Source organism: Bos taurus, chromosome 17 (genome assembly GCF_002263795.3).
Source record: "Bos taurus isolate L1 Dominette 01449 registration number 42190680 breed Hereford chromosome 17, ARS-UCD2.0, whole genome shotgun sequence".
Taxonomy (NCBI): Eukaryota; Metazoa; Chordata; class Mammalia; order Artiodactyla; family Bovidae; genus Bos; species Bos taurus.
In genome coordinates, this window is record NC_037344.1 from 51928485 (window position 1) to 51943534 (window position 15050).

The 15050-nt window shown below is 43.1% G+C and overlaps 1 protein-coding gene across 1 annotated transcript in view; it reads right to left on the reverse strand.

Moving 5' to 3' along the window:
• DNAH10 (dynein axonemal heavy chain 10) overlaps positions 1–15050 on the reverse strand; it is a 158671-nt gene that overhangs the window by 134429 nt on the left and 9192 nt on the right. The window contains exons 4-8 of the mRNA XM_024977691.2: positions 13354–13462; positions 10498–10613; positions 4608–4824; positions 2695–2852; positions 801–1031 (exon numbers count right to left, since the gene is read on the reverse strand). Of these exons, the coding sequence (XP_024833459.1) occupies positions 801–1031; positions 2695–2852; positions 4608–4824; positions 10498–10613; positions 13354–13462 (831 nt within the window). The remainder of the gene's footprint in view (positions 1–800; positions 1032–2694; positions 2853–4607; positions 4825–10497; positions 10614–13353; positions 13463–15050) is intronic.

The window sequence follows — 15050 nt, forward strand, 5'->3', positions numbered from 1 at the left end:
TTTTTTGAAAACACAGAATTATCATACGACCCAATAATTCTACTCCTGGGTATATGCTCAAACGAATTGAAAGCAGAGACTCAAACAAATATCTGTGCACCCAGATTCATAGCAGCATTCTTCACAATAGCCAAAAGGTGGGAAACAACCCAAAAGTCCATCAACAGAAGAATGGATGAGCAAAATGTGGTGTATACAGTGCAAAATTACTGAGCCTTAAAAAGGAATGAGATTCGGACATATACTATAGCATGGATGAATCATGAAAACGTTATGTTGGGACTTCACTGGTGGTCCAGTGGCCAAGACTCAGGGCTTCCAACGCAGGGGACCCGGGTTCAATCCCTGATCAAGAAAGTAGATCCCACATGCTGCAACTAAGACCCAGTGTAGTCAAATACAAAAAAAGAAAAGGAAAGAAAACATTATGTTGAGTGAAATAAACCATACACAGAAGGACAAATAGGGTATGGTTCCATTTCTATGAAATTCCTAAAACAAGCAAATTCATAGAGTTGGAAATTAGAATAGAGGTTACCAGGGGCTAGGGGGAAATCAGAGTTGTGGTTTAAGGGATGTTGAGTTCACGTTGAGGACAGTGAAAAAGTTTTGCATATGGGAGGTGACGATGGGTACCCAGCACTGGGTATGTATTGAATGTTACCAAACTTACTCTTACAAGTGGTTTCAATAATAAATATGTTATATATATTTTACTGCAATTTTTTTAAATGCTGAATAAACAAACAGAAGTTAAATCCATGTGGCTGACTTTCCAAAGTGCAGTGCACCCAGCCTACCTTGAAATGACGTTCCACTGTGGAAAGAAACCTCACGTTGTCTGAGGCCTCCATGTGGAACTTGAACAATTCAGTTAAGACGGGCTGCAAGTTGGCCACAAGCAATGAATCTGACTCCTTCATCACATCCAAGACTTTTCTGACTATTGGAAGCTTTGTTTGTTCATGCAGAGCACTTAGGGTGGCATTTCTTTCCCGCCAGAATTCAATCTCAGCCAGAGGACCATTACCCTGTGATGAGCACACAAACATCATCATCATTAGTGGGGAATGGACACTGGTTGCTCCTCCAGCATCCACGCCTCTCTTCCCAAAGACTCTATATTTAGGAGCTAACCCATGCAAGAACTTGAGGGGCAGACACCTGACCTAGGATGGTCCAATCAGAGGGAATCTCAGGACTCCAGTTGGGAACGCTAGACACTCCATCTTTCTCTGGACAAAGTGGTGTGGGAATGTGGAGTCAGAAACTGCTACAAGTTGTCACCATGAAGGAGACCAGTCCGAGGAGGAAGCCCACTCAGAGAGGAGATTGGAACCAAGAAATTTACAGAGGAACCCAGCTAGATTGCCAGAGTCCTGATCCAACTGTATCTGAAACCAGCATTGCCCTCTGGACTTTTCAGTGAGCCAATAAATCCTCTTTCTTGCTTAAGCCAGCTTAGTTAGATTTCCTGGGTTTTTTTTTTTTTTTCCAGCTCAAACATCCTGACTGATATATCTGTGTTATCTTTATCAATATCAGGAGACATCTGGTAGCACACTAATCTTAGAAAGCCCAAGAATGACATCTCAGGTATGTTTACTTTAATATTTTTAAGAAGGTCACAAAACAGTAAGAAAAGAGGCTAGATCACACAGATTCCAAGATTCTTGGCTCTTTCTCAGGATGGCAAGCATAAACTGGATTCAGTTCAGTTCAGTCGCTCAGTCATGTCCAGATCTTTGCGACCCCATGAATCGCAGCACGCCAGGCCTCCCTGTCCATCACCAACTCCCAGGGTTCACCCAGACTCACGTCCATCGAGTCAGTGATGCCATCCAGCCATCTCATCCTCTGTCATCCCCTGCTCCTCCTGCCCCCAATCCCTCCCAGCATTAGAGTCTTTTCCAATGAGTCAACTCTTCGCAGGAGGTGGCCAAAGTACTGGAGTTTCAGCTTTAGCATCATTCCTTCCAAAGAAATCCCAGGGCTGATCTCCTTCAGAATGGACTGGTTGGATCTCCTTGCAGTCCAAGGGACTCTCAAGAGTCTTCTCCAACACCACAGTTCAAAAGCATCAATTCTTCAGCGCTCAGCCTTCTTCAGAGTCCAACTCTCACATCCATACATGGCCACAGGAAAAACCATAGCCTTGACTAGATGGACCTTTGTTGGCAAAGTAATGTCTCTGCTTTTCAATATGATATGTAGGTTGGTCATAACTTTCCTTTCAAGGAGTAAGCATCTTTTAATTTCATGGCTGCAGTCACCATCTGCAGTGATTTTGGAGCCCCAAAAAATAAAGTCGGACACTGTTTCCACTGTTTCCCCATCTATTTCCCATGAAGTGATGGGACTGGATGCCATGATCTTCATTTTCTGAATGTTGAGTTTTAAGCCAACTTCTTCACTCTTCACTTTCACTTTCATCAAGAGGCTTTTTAGTTCCTCTTCACTTTCTGCCATAAGGGTGGTATCATCTGCATATCTGAGGTTACTGATATTTCTCCCGGCAATCTTGATTCCAGCTTGTGTTTCTTCCAGTCCAGCATTTCTCATGATGTACTCTGCATATAAGTTAAATAAGCAGGGTGACAATATACAGCCTTGACGTACTCCATTTCCTATTTGGAACCAGTCTGCTGTTCCATGAACTGGATTAGGGATCTGCAAAAGCATTGCACACCTTACCTGTGGTGTCTTTTTCATCTGGCCCTCAAGGGCTGTAGATATCTGATTCAACCAGTTTATCACGCATTGCTCCAAAATTTCAACTGTTTCTGGGTCAGCTGCCAGATCAGATACCTCTCCCTCTACGCTGATGCTTGGCATTTCTAACTTGATCTCACCTAGCAGAATAAAAATGGACAGTCAGTCAGGAGTTTGGAGGAAATGGTTACAGACAATAACCTTCAAGGTAATTCTGGATCTCCTCTCCACACATGAGTATATAGTGGTACATCACGATCCTCATATTCCTATATATCCTCTCTTAAAAATCTCTTTCACTAAACGTACTAAAACGTTTTATTTATTTATTTGGCTGCATCAGGTCTTCCGGTTGCAGCACGTGGAATCTTCCTTGTGGTGCACAGGCTTTAGGGCGTAGGCTACATAGTCGCAGCATGCAAGCTTAGTTGCCGCCCCCGCCTGGCATGTGGGATCTTATTTCCCCAACCAGGGATCAAACCTTCATCCCCTCCATTGGAAGGAAGATTTTTAACCACTGGACCACCAGGGAAGTCCCTAAAACATTTTAGATAATTAGATCACCGTAGCAGCATCAAGTGCCGTCAAAATGATTTAGCTACTTATTAATAAGAATTCCTGAGTTTACAACCTAATGTCAATTTAAAAACTGAACAAACAACCAGATCGCAATACATATTCGAGAACGTCTCCAGCATGAAACAGACAATCCAAGATAAGTCAGCAACAATGACTTCAGAGGACATTGAGATAAAAGAAAAGATGAGGCGGGGGGGGCAGTCTTAATTCCAACTATTAGAGATTTGAGACAATATAGCATCCATCAAACAAGAACAGAATGCTATGGAAAAGGTACAGTCACAGAATAAGTGAAAGTCTAATCAAAAGTTGTGAAGGTAAAAGTTGAGGAACTCTTTAGGCACTCTTTAGGATCTCTTTGTCTGTGTATTCTACACAGAGACGGAAAACACAAGTGAAAAGATAAGTAACAGAATCAGCAGCACACACCCAACAGGAATATTAGCAAAAGGAAACAGACAAATAGTGGAGGAAATTATCAAGAGAGTTTTTCATACTAAAAGGCTAGATCTTCAGACTGAAAATACAGAGTGCTTAGCACACTGAATCTCATACAGTGCTTAGCAACATGAATGCAAAATGAACCTCACAAGGTCCACATTCTCCCTGACTGAAATGCCCTTGCTCCTCAATTCCACCTACCAATGCATTGCTTATCATTTCAGATGAGGTCAAATGCTGCCACCTCCAGGAAGTCCTCTTTGATTTCCTCACCACTTCTCCCAAAGGGCCTCACTGTTCCAAGCCCTAAGGACCCTAACATCTATCTCAAGTTACTTTTTCTGCCATAGTTCCTTGGGCCCTGGATTATAAAATCCTTGAAGACAAGGATTTGTCATTCTTCATTCTTCTTTATGTTTCTTACAAAGATCAGCTCTGTGTCTTTCACATCAGGAGGAGGTAAAAAGAACAATCATTAATTAATACCAGAAAATCTCCTGGACTCTTAATTCTTCTTTTCAGGAATTTTTTTTTAATTACAGGATAATTACAATACTGTGATGGCCTCTGTCATACATCAACATGAATCAGCCATAGATGTGTGTGTGTGTATATGTATATATGTCCCCTTCTCTTGAAACCCTCCTCCCCTCCCTCCTCATCCCACACCTCTAGGTTGTCACAGAGCACAAGTTTGGGGTTCCTTGCATCATAAATCAAACTCCCACTGGCTTTCTATTTTACATATGGTCATGTATATGTGTCAATGATATTCTCTCAGATCATCCCACCTCTCCATCCCCCACTGTGTCCAAAACTAAATTCTTCTTAATGGAAACATCCTGCTTAACCAAGGAGAAAAACTAAAGCCTTACCTTCAAGTTGCTGCATTGTTCTTTGAATACTACTTGCAAATTTCTGGATGTTCATTAAAAATTCATCTCGTATTAACTGAATGCTGTGATATTCTATTGCTTCCCCAGGCATGCTAGGTAGGTCTATGTCATAATCAAAAGAGTCTAAGACTTCTCCAGACGTGAGTCCCAGGTTGGCATCCTTGTGCTGACTGAAGGACAAGGCTGGCAAAAAAACCTGAAAAGCCAAGTTTAAGAATCAAATCATTTGTGCCGCTCTTTTAGGTTCCACATATATGCGGTATCATATGATAGCTGCCTTTCTCTGTCTGATTTCCTTCACTCAGTATGACAATTTCTAGGTCCATTTCAAGTTGCTGCCAATGGCACTATTTTGTTCTTATTTATGGCTGAGTACAAATCACCTTGAAAACAGAAGAAAAGTCACAGATGTAGAAAACAAACTTATGGTTACCAGGGAGGAATGCAGGGAGCAGGGGAGGGATAAATTTAAAAAATGGGAGACTGGGATCGACATACATACACTACTATATATAAAATAGATAACTAATGAGGACCTACTATACAGCACAGGGAAATCTACCCAGAGCTCTGTAGTGAGTTATATGGGGAAAGAATACAAAATCAGAGTGGATATATGTATACATGTAACTGAGTCACTTTGCTGTACAGCAGAAACAAATGTAATGTTTTAAATCAACTGTAACCCAATAAAAAAATGTTTTAAAAAGAAACAAATCACACAACATCATACTCAATAATTCATGCATTTAAGTTGCCTCTGGCTTTGAATGTGTTTGTACCCTAATAGAGACAAAACATGGTCCACTGGAAAAAAGAATGGCAAGCCACTTCAGTATTCTTGCCTTGAGAAGCCCATGAACAGTATGAAAAGGCAAAAAGATATGACACTGAAAGATGAACTCCCCAGGTCGGTAGGTGCCCAATACGCTACTGGACAGGAGTGGAGAAATAACTCCAGAAAGAATGAAGAGAAAGAGCCAAATCGAAAACAATGCCCAGTTGTGGATGTGACCAGTGATAGAAGTAAAGTTCAATGCTATAAGGAGCAATATTGCATAGAAAGCTGGAATGTTAGGTCCATGAATCAAGATAAATTAGAAGTGATCAAATAGGAGATGGCAAGAGTGAACATAGACATTTTAGGAATCAGTGAACTAAAATGGACTGGAATGGGCGAATTTAATTCAGATGACCATTATTTATACTACTGCAGGCAAGAATCCCTTACAAGAAATGGAGTAGCCCTTATAATCAACAAAAGGGTCTGAAATGCAGTACTTGGGTGCAATCTCAAAAATGACAGAATGATCTCTGTTCGTTTTCAAGGCAAACTATTCAATATCACAGTGATCCAAGTCTATGCCCCAACCAGTAATGCTGAAGAAGATGAAGTTGAATGGTTCTATGAAGACCTACAAGACCTTCTAGAACTAACACCCAAAAAAGATGTCCTCTTCATCATAGGGGACTGGAATGCAAAAGTAGGAAGTCAAGAGATACCTGAAGTAACAGGCAAATTTGGCTTTGGTACAGAATGAAGCAGAGCAAAGGCTAATAGAATTTCGCCACCAGAACGCACTGCTCATAGCAAACACCCTCTTCCAACAACACAAGAGAAGACTCTACACATGGACATCACCAGATGGTTAATACCAAAATCAGCTTGATTATATTATTTGCAGCCAAAGATGGAGAAGCTCTATACAGTCAGCAAAAACAAGACCAGGAGCTGACTGTGGCTCAGATCATGAACTCCTTATTGCCAAATTCAAACTTAAATTGAAGAAAGTATGGGAAACCATTCAGGTATGACCTAAATCAAATCCCTTACGATTATACAGTGAAAGTGAGAGATAGATTCAAGGGATTAGATCTGATAGACAGAGTGCCTGATGAACTATGGACAGAGGTTCGTGATATTGTACAGGAGACAGGAATCAAGACCATCCCCAAGAAAAAGAAATGCAAAAAGGCAAAATGGTTGTCTGAGGAGGCCTTACAAATAGCTGTGAAAAGAAGAGAAGTGAAAAGCAAAGGAGAAAAGGAAAGATATACCCATCTGAATGCAGAGTTCCAAAGAATAGCAAGGGGAGATAAGAAAGCCTTCCTCAGTGATCAGTGCAAAGAAATAGAGGAGAACAATAGAATGGGAAAGACTAGAGATCTCTTCAAGAAAATTAGAGATACCAAGGGAACATTTCATGCAAAGATGGGCTCGATAAAGGACAGAAATGGTATGGACCTAACAGAAGCAGAAGATATTCAGAAGAGGTGGCAAGAATACACAGAAGAATTATACAAAAAAGATGTTCATGACCCAGATAACCACGATGGTGTGATAACTCACCTAGAGCCAGACATCTTGGAATGTGAAGTCAAGTGGGCCTTAGGAAGCATCACTACAAACAAAGCTAGTGGAAGTGATGAAATTCCAGTTGAGCTATTTCAAATCCTAAAAGATGATGCTGTGAAAGTGCTGCACTCTACATGTCAGCAAATTTGGAAAACTCAGCAGGGGCCACAGGACTGGAAAAGGTCAGTTTTCATTCCAATCCCAAAGAAGGGCAATGCCAAAGAATGCTCAAACTACCACACAACTGGCACTCATCTCGCACACTAGCAAAGTAATGCTCAAAATTCTCCAAGCCAGGCTTCAACAGTACGAGAACTTGCATATGTTCAAGCTGGATTTAGAAAAGGCAGAGGAACCAGAGATCAAATTGCCAACATTCATTGGATCATAGAAAAGCAAGAGAGTTCCAGAAAAACATCTGCTTCTGCTTTATTGTCAACCCCAAAGCCTTTGACTGTGTGGATCACAACAAACTGTGGAAAATTTTTCAAGACATGAGCATACCAGACCACCTGACCTGCCTCCTGAGAAATCTGTATGCAGGTTAAGAAGCAACAGTTAGAACTGGACGTGGAACAATAGACTGGTTCCAAATTGGGAAAGGAGTACGTCAAGGCTGTATTATTGTCACCCCACTTATTTAACTTCTATGCAGAGTACATCATGAGAAACGCTGGGCTGGATGAAGTGCAAGCTGGAGTCAAGATTGCCGGGAGAAATATCAGTAACCTCCGATGCGCAGATGACACCACCCTTATGGCACAAAGTGAAGAAGAACTAAAGAGCCTCTTGATGAAAGGGAAAGAGGAGAGTGAAAAAGCTGGCTTAAAACTCAACATTCAAAAAACTAAGATCATGGCATCTGGTCCCATCACTTCATGGCAAATAGATGGGGAAACAATGGAAACAGTGAGTATTTTTTCGGGCTCCAAAATCAGGAAGCAAGAAAAGATGCTTGCTCCTTGGAAGAAAAGATATGACCAACTTAGACAGAATATTAAAAAGCAGAGACATTATTTTGCCAACAAAGGTCCATCTAGTTGAAGCTATGGTTTTCCCAGTAGTCATGTATGGATGTGAGAGTTGGACCATAAAGAAAGCTGAGTGCCAAAGAATTGATGCTTTTTAACTGTGGTATTGAAGAATACTTTTGAGAGTCCCTTGGACTGCAAGGAGATCAAACCAGTCCATCCTAAAGGAGATCAGTCCTGAACATTGATTGGAAGGACTGATGCTGAAGCTGAAACTCCAATACTTTGGCCACCTGATGCAAAGAACTGACTCATTGGAAAAGACCCTGATGCTGGGAAAGATTGAAGGCCAGAGGAGAAGGGGACAACAGAGAATGAGATGGTTGGATGGCATCACTGACTCAATGGACATAAGTTTGAGTAAGCTCCAGGAGTTGGTGATGGACAGGGAAGCCCGGCGTGCCGCAGTCCATGGGGTCGCAAAGAGTCAGACACGACTGAGCGACTGAACTGAACTGAGATACTACAAATAACAGTGACACCATGTCGGTGACTCCCATATTTTAAAGAATCTCTCTGGTTGACATGTGAAGAATATAGTAGAGGGTCATGAGCAGAAGCTGGGAAATCTATCAGGAGGCAACTGCAAGAGTCCCAACAAAAGACAACACTGAAGCCTTCTGGTTACCCTATTCAGTATTTCAAAAGTCCTGTCTTTACCACCTGCCAACATTTCCTAACCCCCTTCCCAGCTTCGTCTTTCTCCTTAACTCCTATCATGGTCTAACATAGTGTATATTTTCTCATTGATCTCACTTAATGTGACTCTTCCTGACTAGGATGTAAGGTCCGTGAGATACAGACCTTGACTATGGTGATCACTGCTATGGGGATACAGTAGGTGCTCAATAAAAACTTGCTGGAGGGACTTCCCTGATGGTCCAGTGGTGGAGACTCCACACTCCCAAAGCAGAGGGCATGGATTCAGTCCCTGCTCAGGGAACTAAGGTGCTTTGGCGCAGCCAAAAAAAAAAAAAAGATAGAATAAAAATATATATGTTTGGAATCCCTTGAGTTCTCCCTTGATCTTTGACATTCATCCTGCCTCACACCTCATCTTGGATGTCTAGAAGGCATCTCAAGCTTAATATGTACAAAATAGAGTCTGGGGTTTTTTTCCTCCAGATCCTTCCACTCCCCCCATCTCAGTAATGACCCTAATATCCCCCGGTTGTTCAAACTCAAATCCTAGGAGTCATTCTTGATGCTCTTTTCCTAAAGCTCCATATCCAAATCATCAGAAGGCCTGTTGGCTCCGTCCCTAACGTATTCTTGATGCTGTCTGCTTCCCACTGCCTCCCCTGATTGAACTCTGGAGCCTAAACAACTATCACCCACCATTCAGACACTTCCATAGCCTGCTATTAGGTCTACTGGCCCCTTACGCTCTCGCCTCTGCAATATGTTGTACACACAATGATGAGAAGAAAAATGCAAACCAGATCATTTTATGCATATGCTTCAAACCTACTTTCCTTTCCAAACTTCACTCACTATGCTCCAGCTGCACTGCTCATCCTTCTGTTTGTAGACTAAACAGAGTTTGCTCCTGCCTCAGGACTTTTGCACATGCTGTTTTCTCTGCCCAGGATCCTCCTCCTCCAGATCCTCACTTGTTTGATGCCTTCACCTCATCCACCTCTCAATTCTGCCTCAGAGGGGGTTTTTCCTGACCACCTCACTCCCACTCTATTACATTTTCCTAATAACTTATCATTAGTGAATAAGCCTGCTTATGGGCTTTTTTAATTGGTTGTCTAAAAGTCAGATGTCACCTCTCCAGCTAGGTGTCCCTAGCCGCCACCACGTGAACACACACGTATTCACACAGGCCATTTCTATTACATTGCTGTTGGTGTTTCGTCTCTAAGTCGTGTCTGACTCTCTAACCTCATGGGCTGTAGCCCACCAGCCTCCTCTGTCCGAGGAATTCTCCAGGCAAGAATACTGGAGTGAGTTGCCATGACCTCCTCCAGGAGGTCTTCCTGATCCAGGGATCAAACCCACATCTCCTGCATTGGCAGGCAGAGTCTACCCCTGAGTCACCAAGGAAGCCCTCTCTAGCACATTGCTAGGGTTTCGCTTCCTCAAGTCAGCCATCATTACCCGAGAGTTTCCTGTTTTTGTGTTGATGACTGGTGTCTTTCCACCAGTATAAGCCAGAACACAAGGATGTCATCTGTCCTGCTCACAACACGCACCACTGCTCACAACTCCACCAACAAACCCCATGACAGTGTCTGGAACCTAAGAGTTGCCAACCACCTCTTTATGGAATCAATGAAGCAAATGGCCTTACTCTTTTTTCATTATTTTTTTTGGCTGAGCTGCTTGGCTTGTGAGATCTTAGTTCCCTGACTGGGGACTGAACTCGCACCCTTGGCAGTCAAAGTGCCAAGTCCTAACCACTGGACCACCAGGGAATTCCCAGATGGCCTTACTTGTAAAAAGTGCCAAGATTCTTTTTTCCATCCATATTTACCTGAGATATAACATCCCTCAGGAAAGCAAGCACATGCGAATTTATAATCCCATACTCCAGCGTTTCGGGCATAATTTCCATAGCTTCCTTCATGTCAGTCGCCTCAGAGATGGTCTCTAGACAGGAACAGATTTGGGGAATGAGATGAGGAGGGAGGTGGGCACAGCCAATATTTCCAAATGTGTGGGAACCAGCTCCTCTGCCAAAAATACAAAGGAATGATCCAGGCACAGATCAGAATACGTGCTCATTGAGAAACAAACAAACGCTGAGGGTCGCTCTGTGGTTCAGAGGGTCATGCGAGCGGCACCTGAGGGCCACATGGATGAACTATCTGGTTGGCGTGTGTACAGCCTGACAAGGAGAGAAACATTTTGGGTTTCCTAGCAGCATTTGATGAACTCTTTGCTTGGTCTGTCTCTCCACTCCCAGTGACCCTCCCCAGTTCATCACCAAAGTACCTTTCAAGTCACAGCATTCGGGGGCGGGGGGCGGGGGTGGGGGGCGGGGGTGTTGTTTTTGGTTTTTTGGCCCCACTGCACAGTTTGTGGGATCTTAGTTCCCCGACCAGGGATTGAACCTGGGCCCCAGCAGTGAGAGCATCAAGTCCTAACCACTGGATCGCCAGGGAATTCCCAAGTCATGGGTTTTTTAAAGACATATTGGAAAGTCTCTTTTGACCAGGTTTTCTTTTATTTATTTACTTATTTTTGGTTGTGCTGGGTCTTTGTTGCTACACAGGCTTTCCTCTAGTTGCAACGAGCAGGGGGCTCCTCTCTACCCTTGGTGCTTCTCATTGTGGGGGCTTGTCTTATACAGAGTATGGGCTCTAGGGCATGCAGGTTTCAGTAGCTGAGGCACGTGGGCTCAGTACTTGGGGCTCCTGGGCTCTAGAGCACAGGCTCGGGAGTTGTGGCACACAGGCTTAATTGCTCCACCGCATGTGGGATCGTCCCAGGCCAGGGATCGAACTCATGCCTCCTGCACTGGCAGAAAGATTCCTTACCACTGAGTCACCATGGAATTGGCCAGGTTCTCTTTGATGTGTATTCGCTCCCACCCTCTCCCTTGACTCCACCCCACCCACCACCAAAAAATTAATCACCACCAACCAGCTCTGTAAACACTTCAAAGGGCCCTGGGACACTTCTCTGAGTCTTACTGGGACACACCACAAGCTTCAGTCTGCATGCCTTTCCCTGCCTCTGTACAGATTGCACACTATTCTTTGCCTCATAGGTTTCTATCAAATGCTTCTTTACTGAAATAAATTTATTTTAAAGGGAAATTATGTAAAAGCCAAGTGTGAAAAAGAAAGCTTGACATCAATGAAAGACACCTGTATATGTGTGTGTGTATATATATATATATATATATATATATATATATATATATGATGAGAGTAAATAGTAATAATTGGGGTAAATTCCATACCCTCTGGCCAAGGCTGATTATTGTTCCTGGCTTGTGATTATTATTAAATAGGGAAGCACTGAGCTGAGATTGGCCCCTCCTCAAACAAGAACTGTTTAATGCTAAGCCTCTGCCGGTCATCTTCCCTCCTTCTTGTTGTATTCCCTCTCATTTGGGAAGAACAAAGTAAAGAAACTCAGAACTTAGCGATGAGGTTGTGATCCAAAGGGCCATCAGTGCTCAAGAAAAGAAAAAAGCAACATCGTGTGTGTTGTGTACTTTACTACAGCGTACTGTATAGTGGACAGTCGAACTGTATCTTTATTTCAAGCCCAGGATGTCCCGAAGCAAGCATGAAAAAAAGCGTGGGTGATATAGCTGATACAGTACTACCCAAACATCACTGAATCCTCTTTTCAAGAGGATAGATAGGAGTGAAACCAGCAGGAAACAAGAACCTGTCCCATCAACGTCAGGTGTGAGTAAAATTGCAGCTTCTCCTCCGTCTCCTGTTGCTGACGATCCTTCAGCTCTACCATTTCCCACTCCCTCTCCCTCCTCCATCAGTAACTCTTCTTGCCTCTTCACTCGATGCCAGCTCCTGTATGCCAGCTGTAGTACTATACTTTTCAAGGTCCTATACTATAAGATTGAATTTTTTTAATTTTTTGTTTGTCTTTTTATGTCTTATTTGTGTGAAAAGTATTATAAACCTATTTCAGCACAGTACTACATAGGTGATTGTGTCAGTTGGGTACTTAGGCTAACTTTGTTGGACTTACGAACAAATTGGTCTTACGAACATGCTCTTGGAATAGAACTTGTTTGTACATAGGGGACTTACTGTACAACCTTATGTGTGTTTCTGTTCAGACACCTTATTGAACATAATTGCTGATTCACTAACATTGGACTCACGGCCAACAGCACCATCGCTCATGTGTGAACAAAGCTTACATCACGCACGAGTTTTCTCTGTCAGGCACATCCCAGCCTTCCTGCACTGAGTACTAGCCAGTGCTTCAGCACCCCACCTTGGAGACATTTTAAACAGTGAAATCACGCCAAAGCCCCACAAAAACTCAAAAACCCTGGCACTAAATAGATCATGATAAAGACACTCATTTATAGTGTTTGATGCAATAAGGCAGAGCATGGCCCTGCCTAACCTCAGCTGGGTCCATGCATGCTAGTGACTCAAATTTTCCCCACTCCACACACGTCCTTCAAAGACCATGAAAGCACTGGAAGTACTGATCTGGGGTTACAAAAATTTTGAGCGAGTTGGTAAATTTACAAATATAGAATCCATGAATAATGAGGATTGACCGTACCGATAAAAAGCTATCTTCTCAAGAACATGTAAAAATTAAGAGTCTCAGACACACGCACATGCCCTTGCATGCACACCCACACTCACACACACTCCCGCTGGAAACATACCTTTTGTATTTCTGAGAAAAAACAAAACATTCTGGTCCAGAAACTCCTCAGGAACAGGAGGACGAAGCACCTGGAGATATGTCTTTTCCACCATTTGCTTAACAGTTTTCTGAAACATAGGGACCAAAAAAGTCCCCCTGAGATATATCCGTGCACCCAAATCACCTAATATTTGTGTACACCTGAGCTCTCTCTCCAGGCACTGGCTGAACTTACTTCCCAGTGGACCAACGACATGAGCTAAGATTCATCCAGGGGGACTTCCCTGATGGTCCAGTGGCTAAGACTCCATGCTCCCAGTGCAGGGGGCCCAAGTTCAATCCCTGGTCAGGAAACTCAAGCCCACATGCTGCAACTAAGACCTGGAGCAGCCAAAAAAAAAAAAAAAAACAACTTTAAAAAATAAAATAAAATTCACCCAGATGCTGAACTCTAAGCCTGACTCTTCCACCAAATGGCCACTGCAGCTACACTTGAATAAACTGAATTGAGCAATATCCTAATCAAGCTTCTCTGGACCACAAATTGCAACAAACCCGTCTTGAATTCAGGTTTTTTGCAGGGAGGCATATTCATGGGGCAACTGAGCGTAATTTCAATGAGCACATCTCAGGCTAAATGCTTCCATCCTAACTTTATAACTCCCTGGGGTTTGTGCAGTGAAGGGTTGACCCAGCAGACCTGGGCTGTCCAAACCCTACACATTCCAAAGGTGCTCAAGACTAGCCCTGGGACTTCCCTGGTGGTCCAGTGCTTAAGACTTCACCTTCCCATGTGGTTGGTGTTGGTTTGATCCCTGATTGGAGAGCTAAGATCCTACATACCTTGTAGCCAGATAACCAAAACATAAAACAAGCAATACTGTAACAAATTCAATAGACTTTAAAAATGGTTGACATAAAAAAAAAACACACACAATCTTTAAAAAAAGGAAAAGGCTAGCCCTAAACCAGTTCCCAGGTGGTGACCTTTAAGCTTTTGGAACATCCTGGTTGATCTGAGCATCTCTGTAGACCTGGGCCCTTGGGACATGCTGGAGAGTTTACACTAAAAATGTGATATATGGTAAACTGATTTTGTTTGCCTGGGGAACTGGGTCATACTGCCTCAGTTTGACCTCTGCAAAGTAGAATGGGCTGCTGAATAACTGTGCGGACTTCATGCAGACATGACTGATCCCCACTAAAAACCCTGGACACCAAGGCTTGGGTGAACTCCTCTGATTGGCACAACCGCCTATGTGTTGTCTCACATGGTTGCTGCAGGAATGAATACTGGGAACTTCCCTGGCGGTCCAGTGTCTACGACTCCATACTCCCAACTCAGGAGGGCCAAGGTTCAATCCCTGATCAGGGAACTAGATCTCACATGCCATAACTAAAGATCCCATGTGCCACAGCTAAGACCTGGCACAGCCAAATAAATAAAGTACAATATTTTTTAAAAAAGAAGAAGAATGAATGCTGCCCTGGAAGCCCCATTTGGAAAGGACAACTCGTTCTTTTTTTCACCTGGACTCTGCCCTGTATGCCTTGTTCTCTGTTCACTCTAATCTGCATCCTTTCACTGAAATAAACTATAACCATGAGTACAAACTGAACTGAACTGAACTGATGAGTACAAAAGATTTTCTGGGTCCTGTGAGTCATTGTGGCAGATCATTTAATCTGAGGGGGACCCTGGGGACCCCCAACACA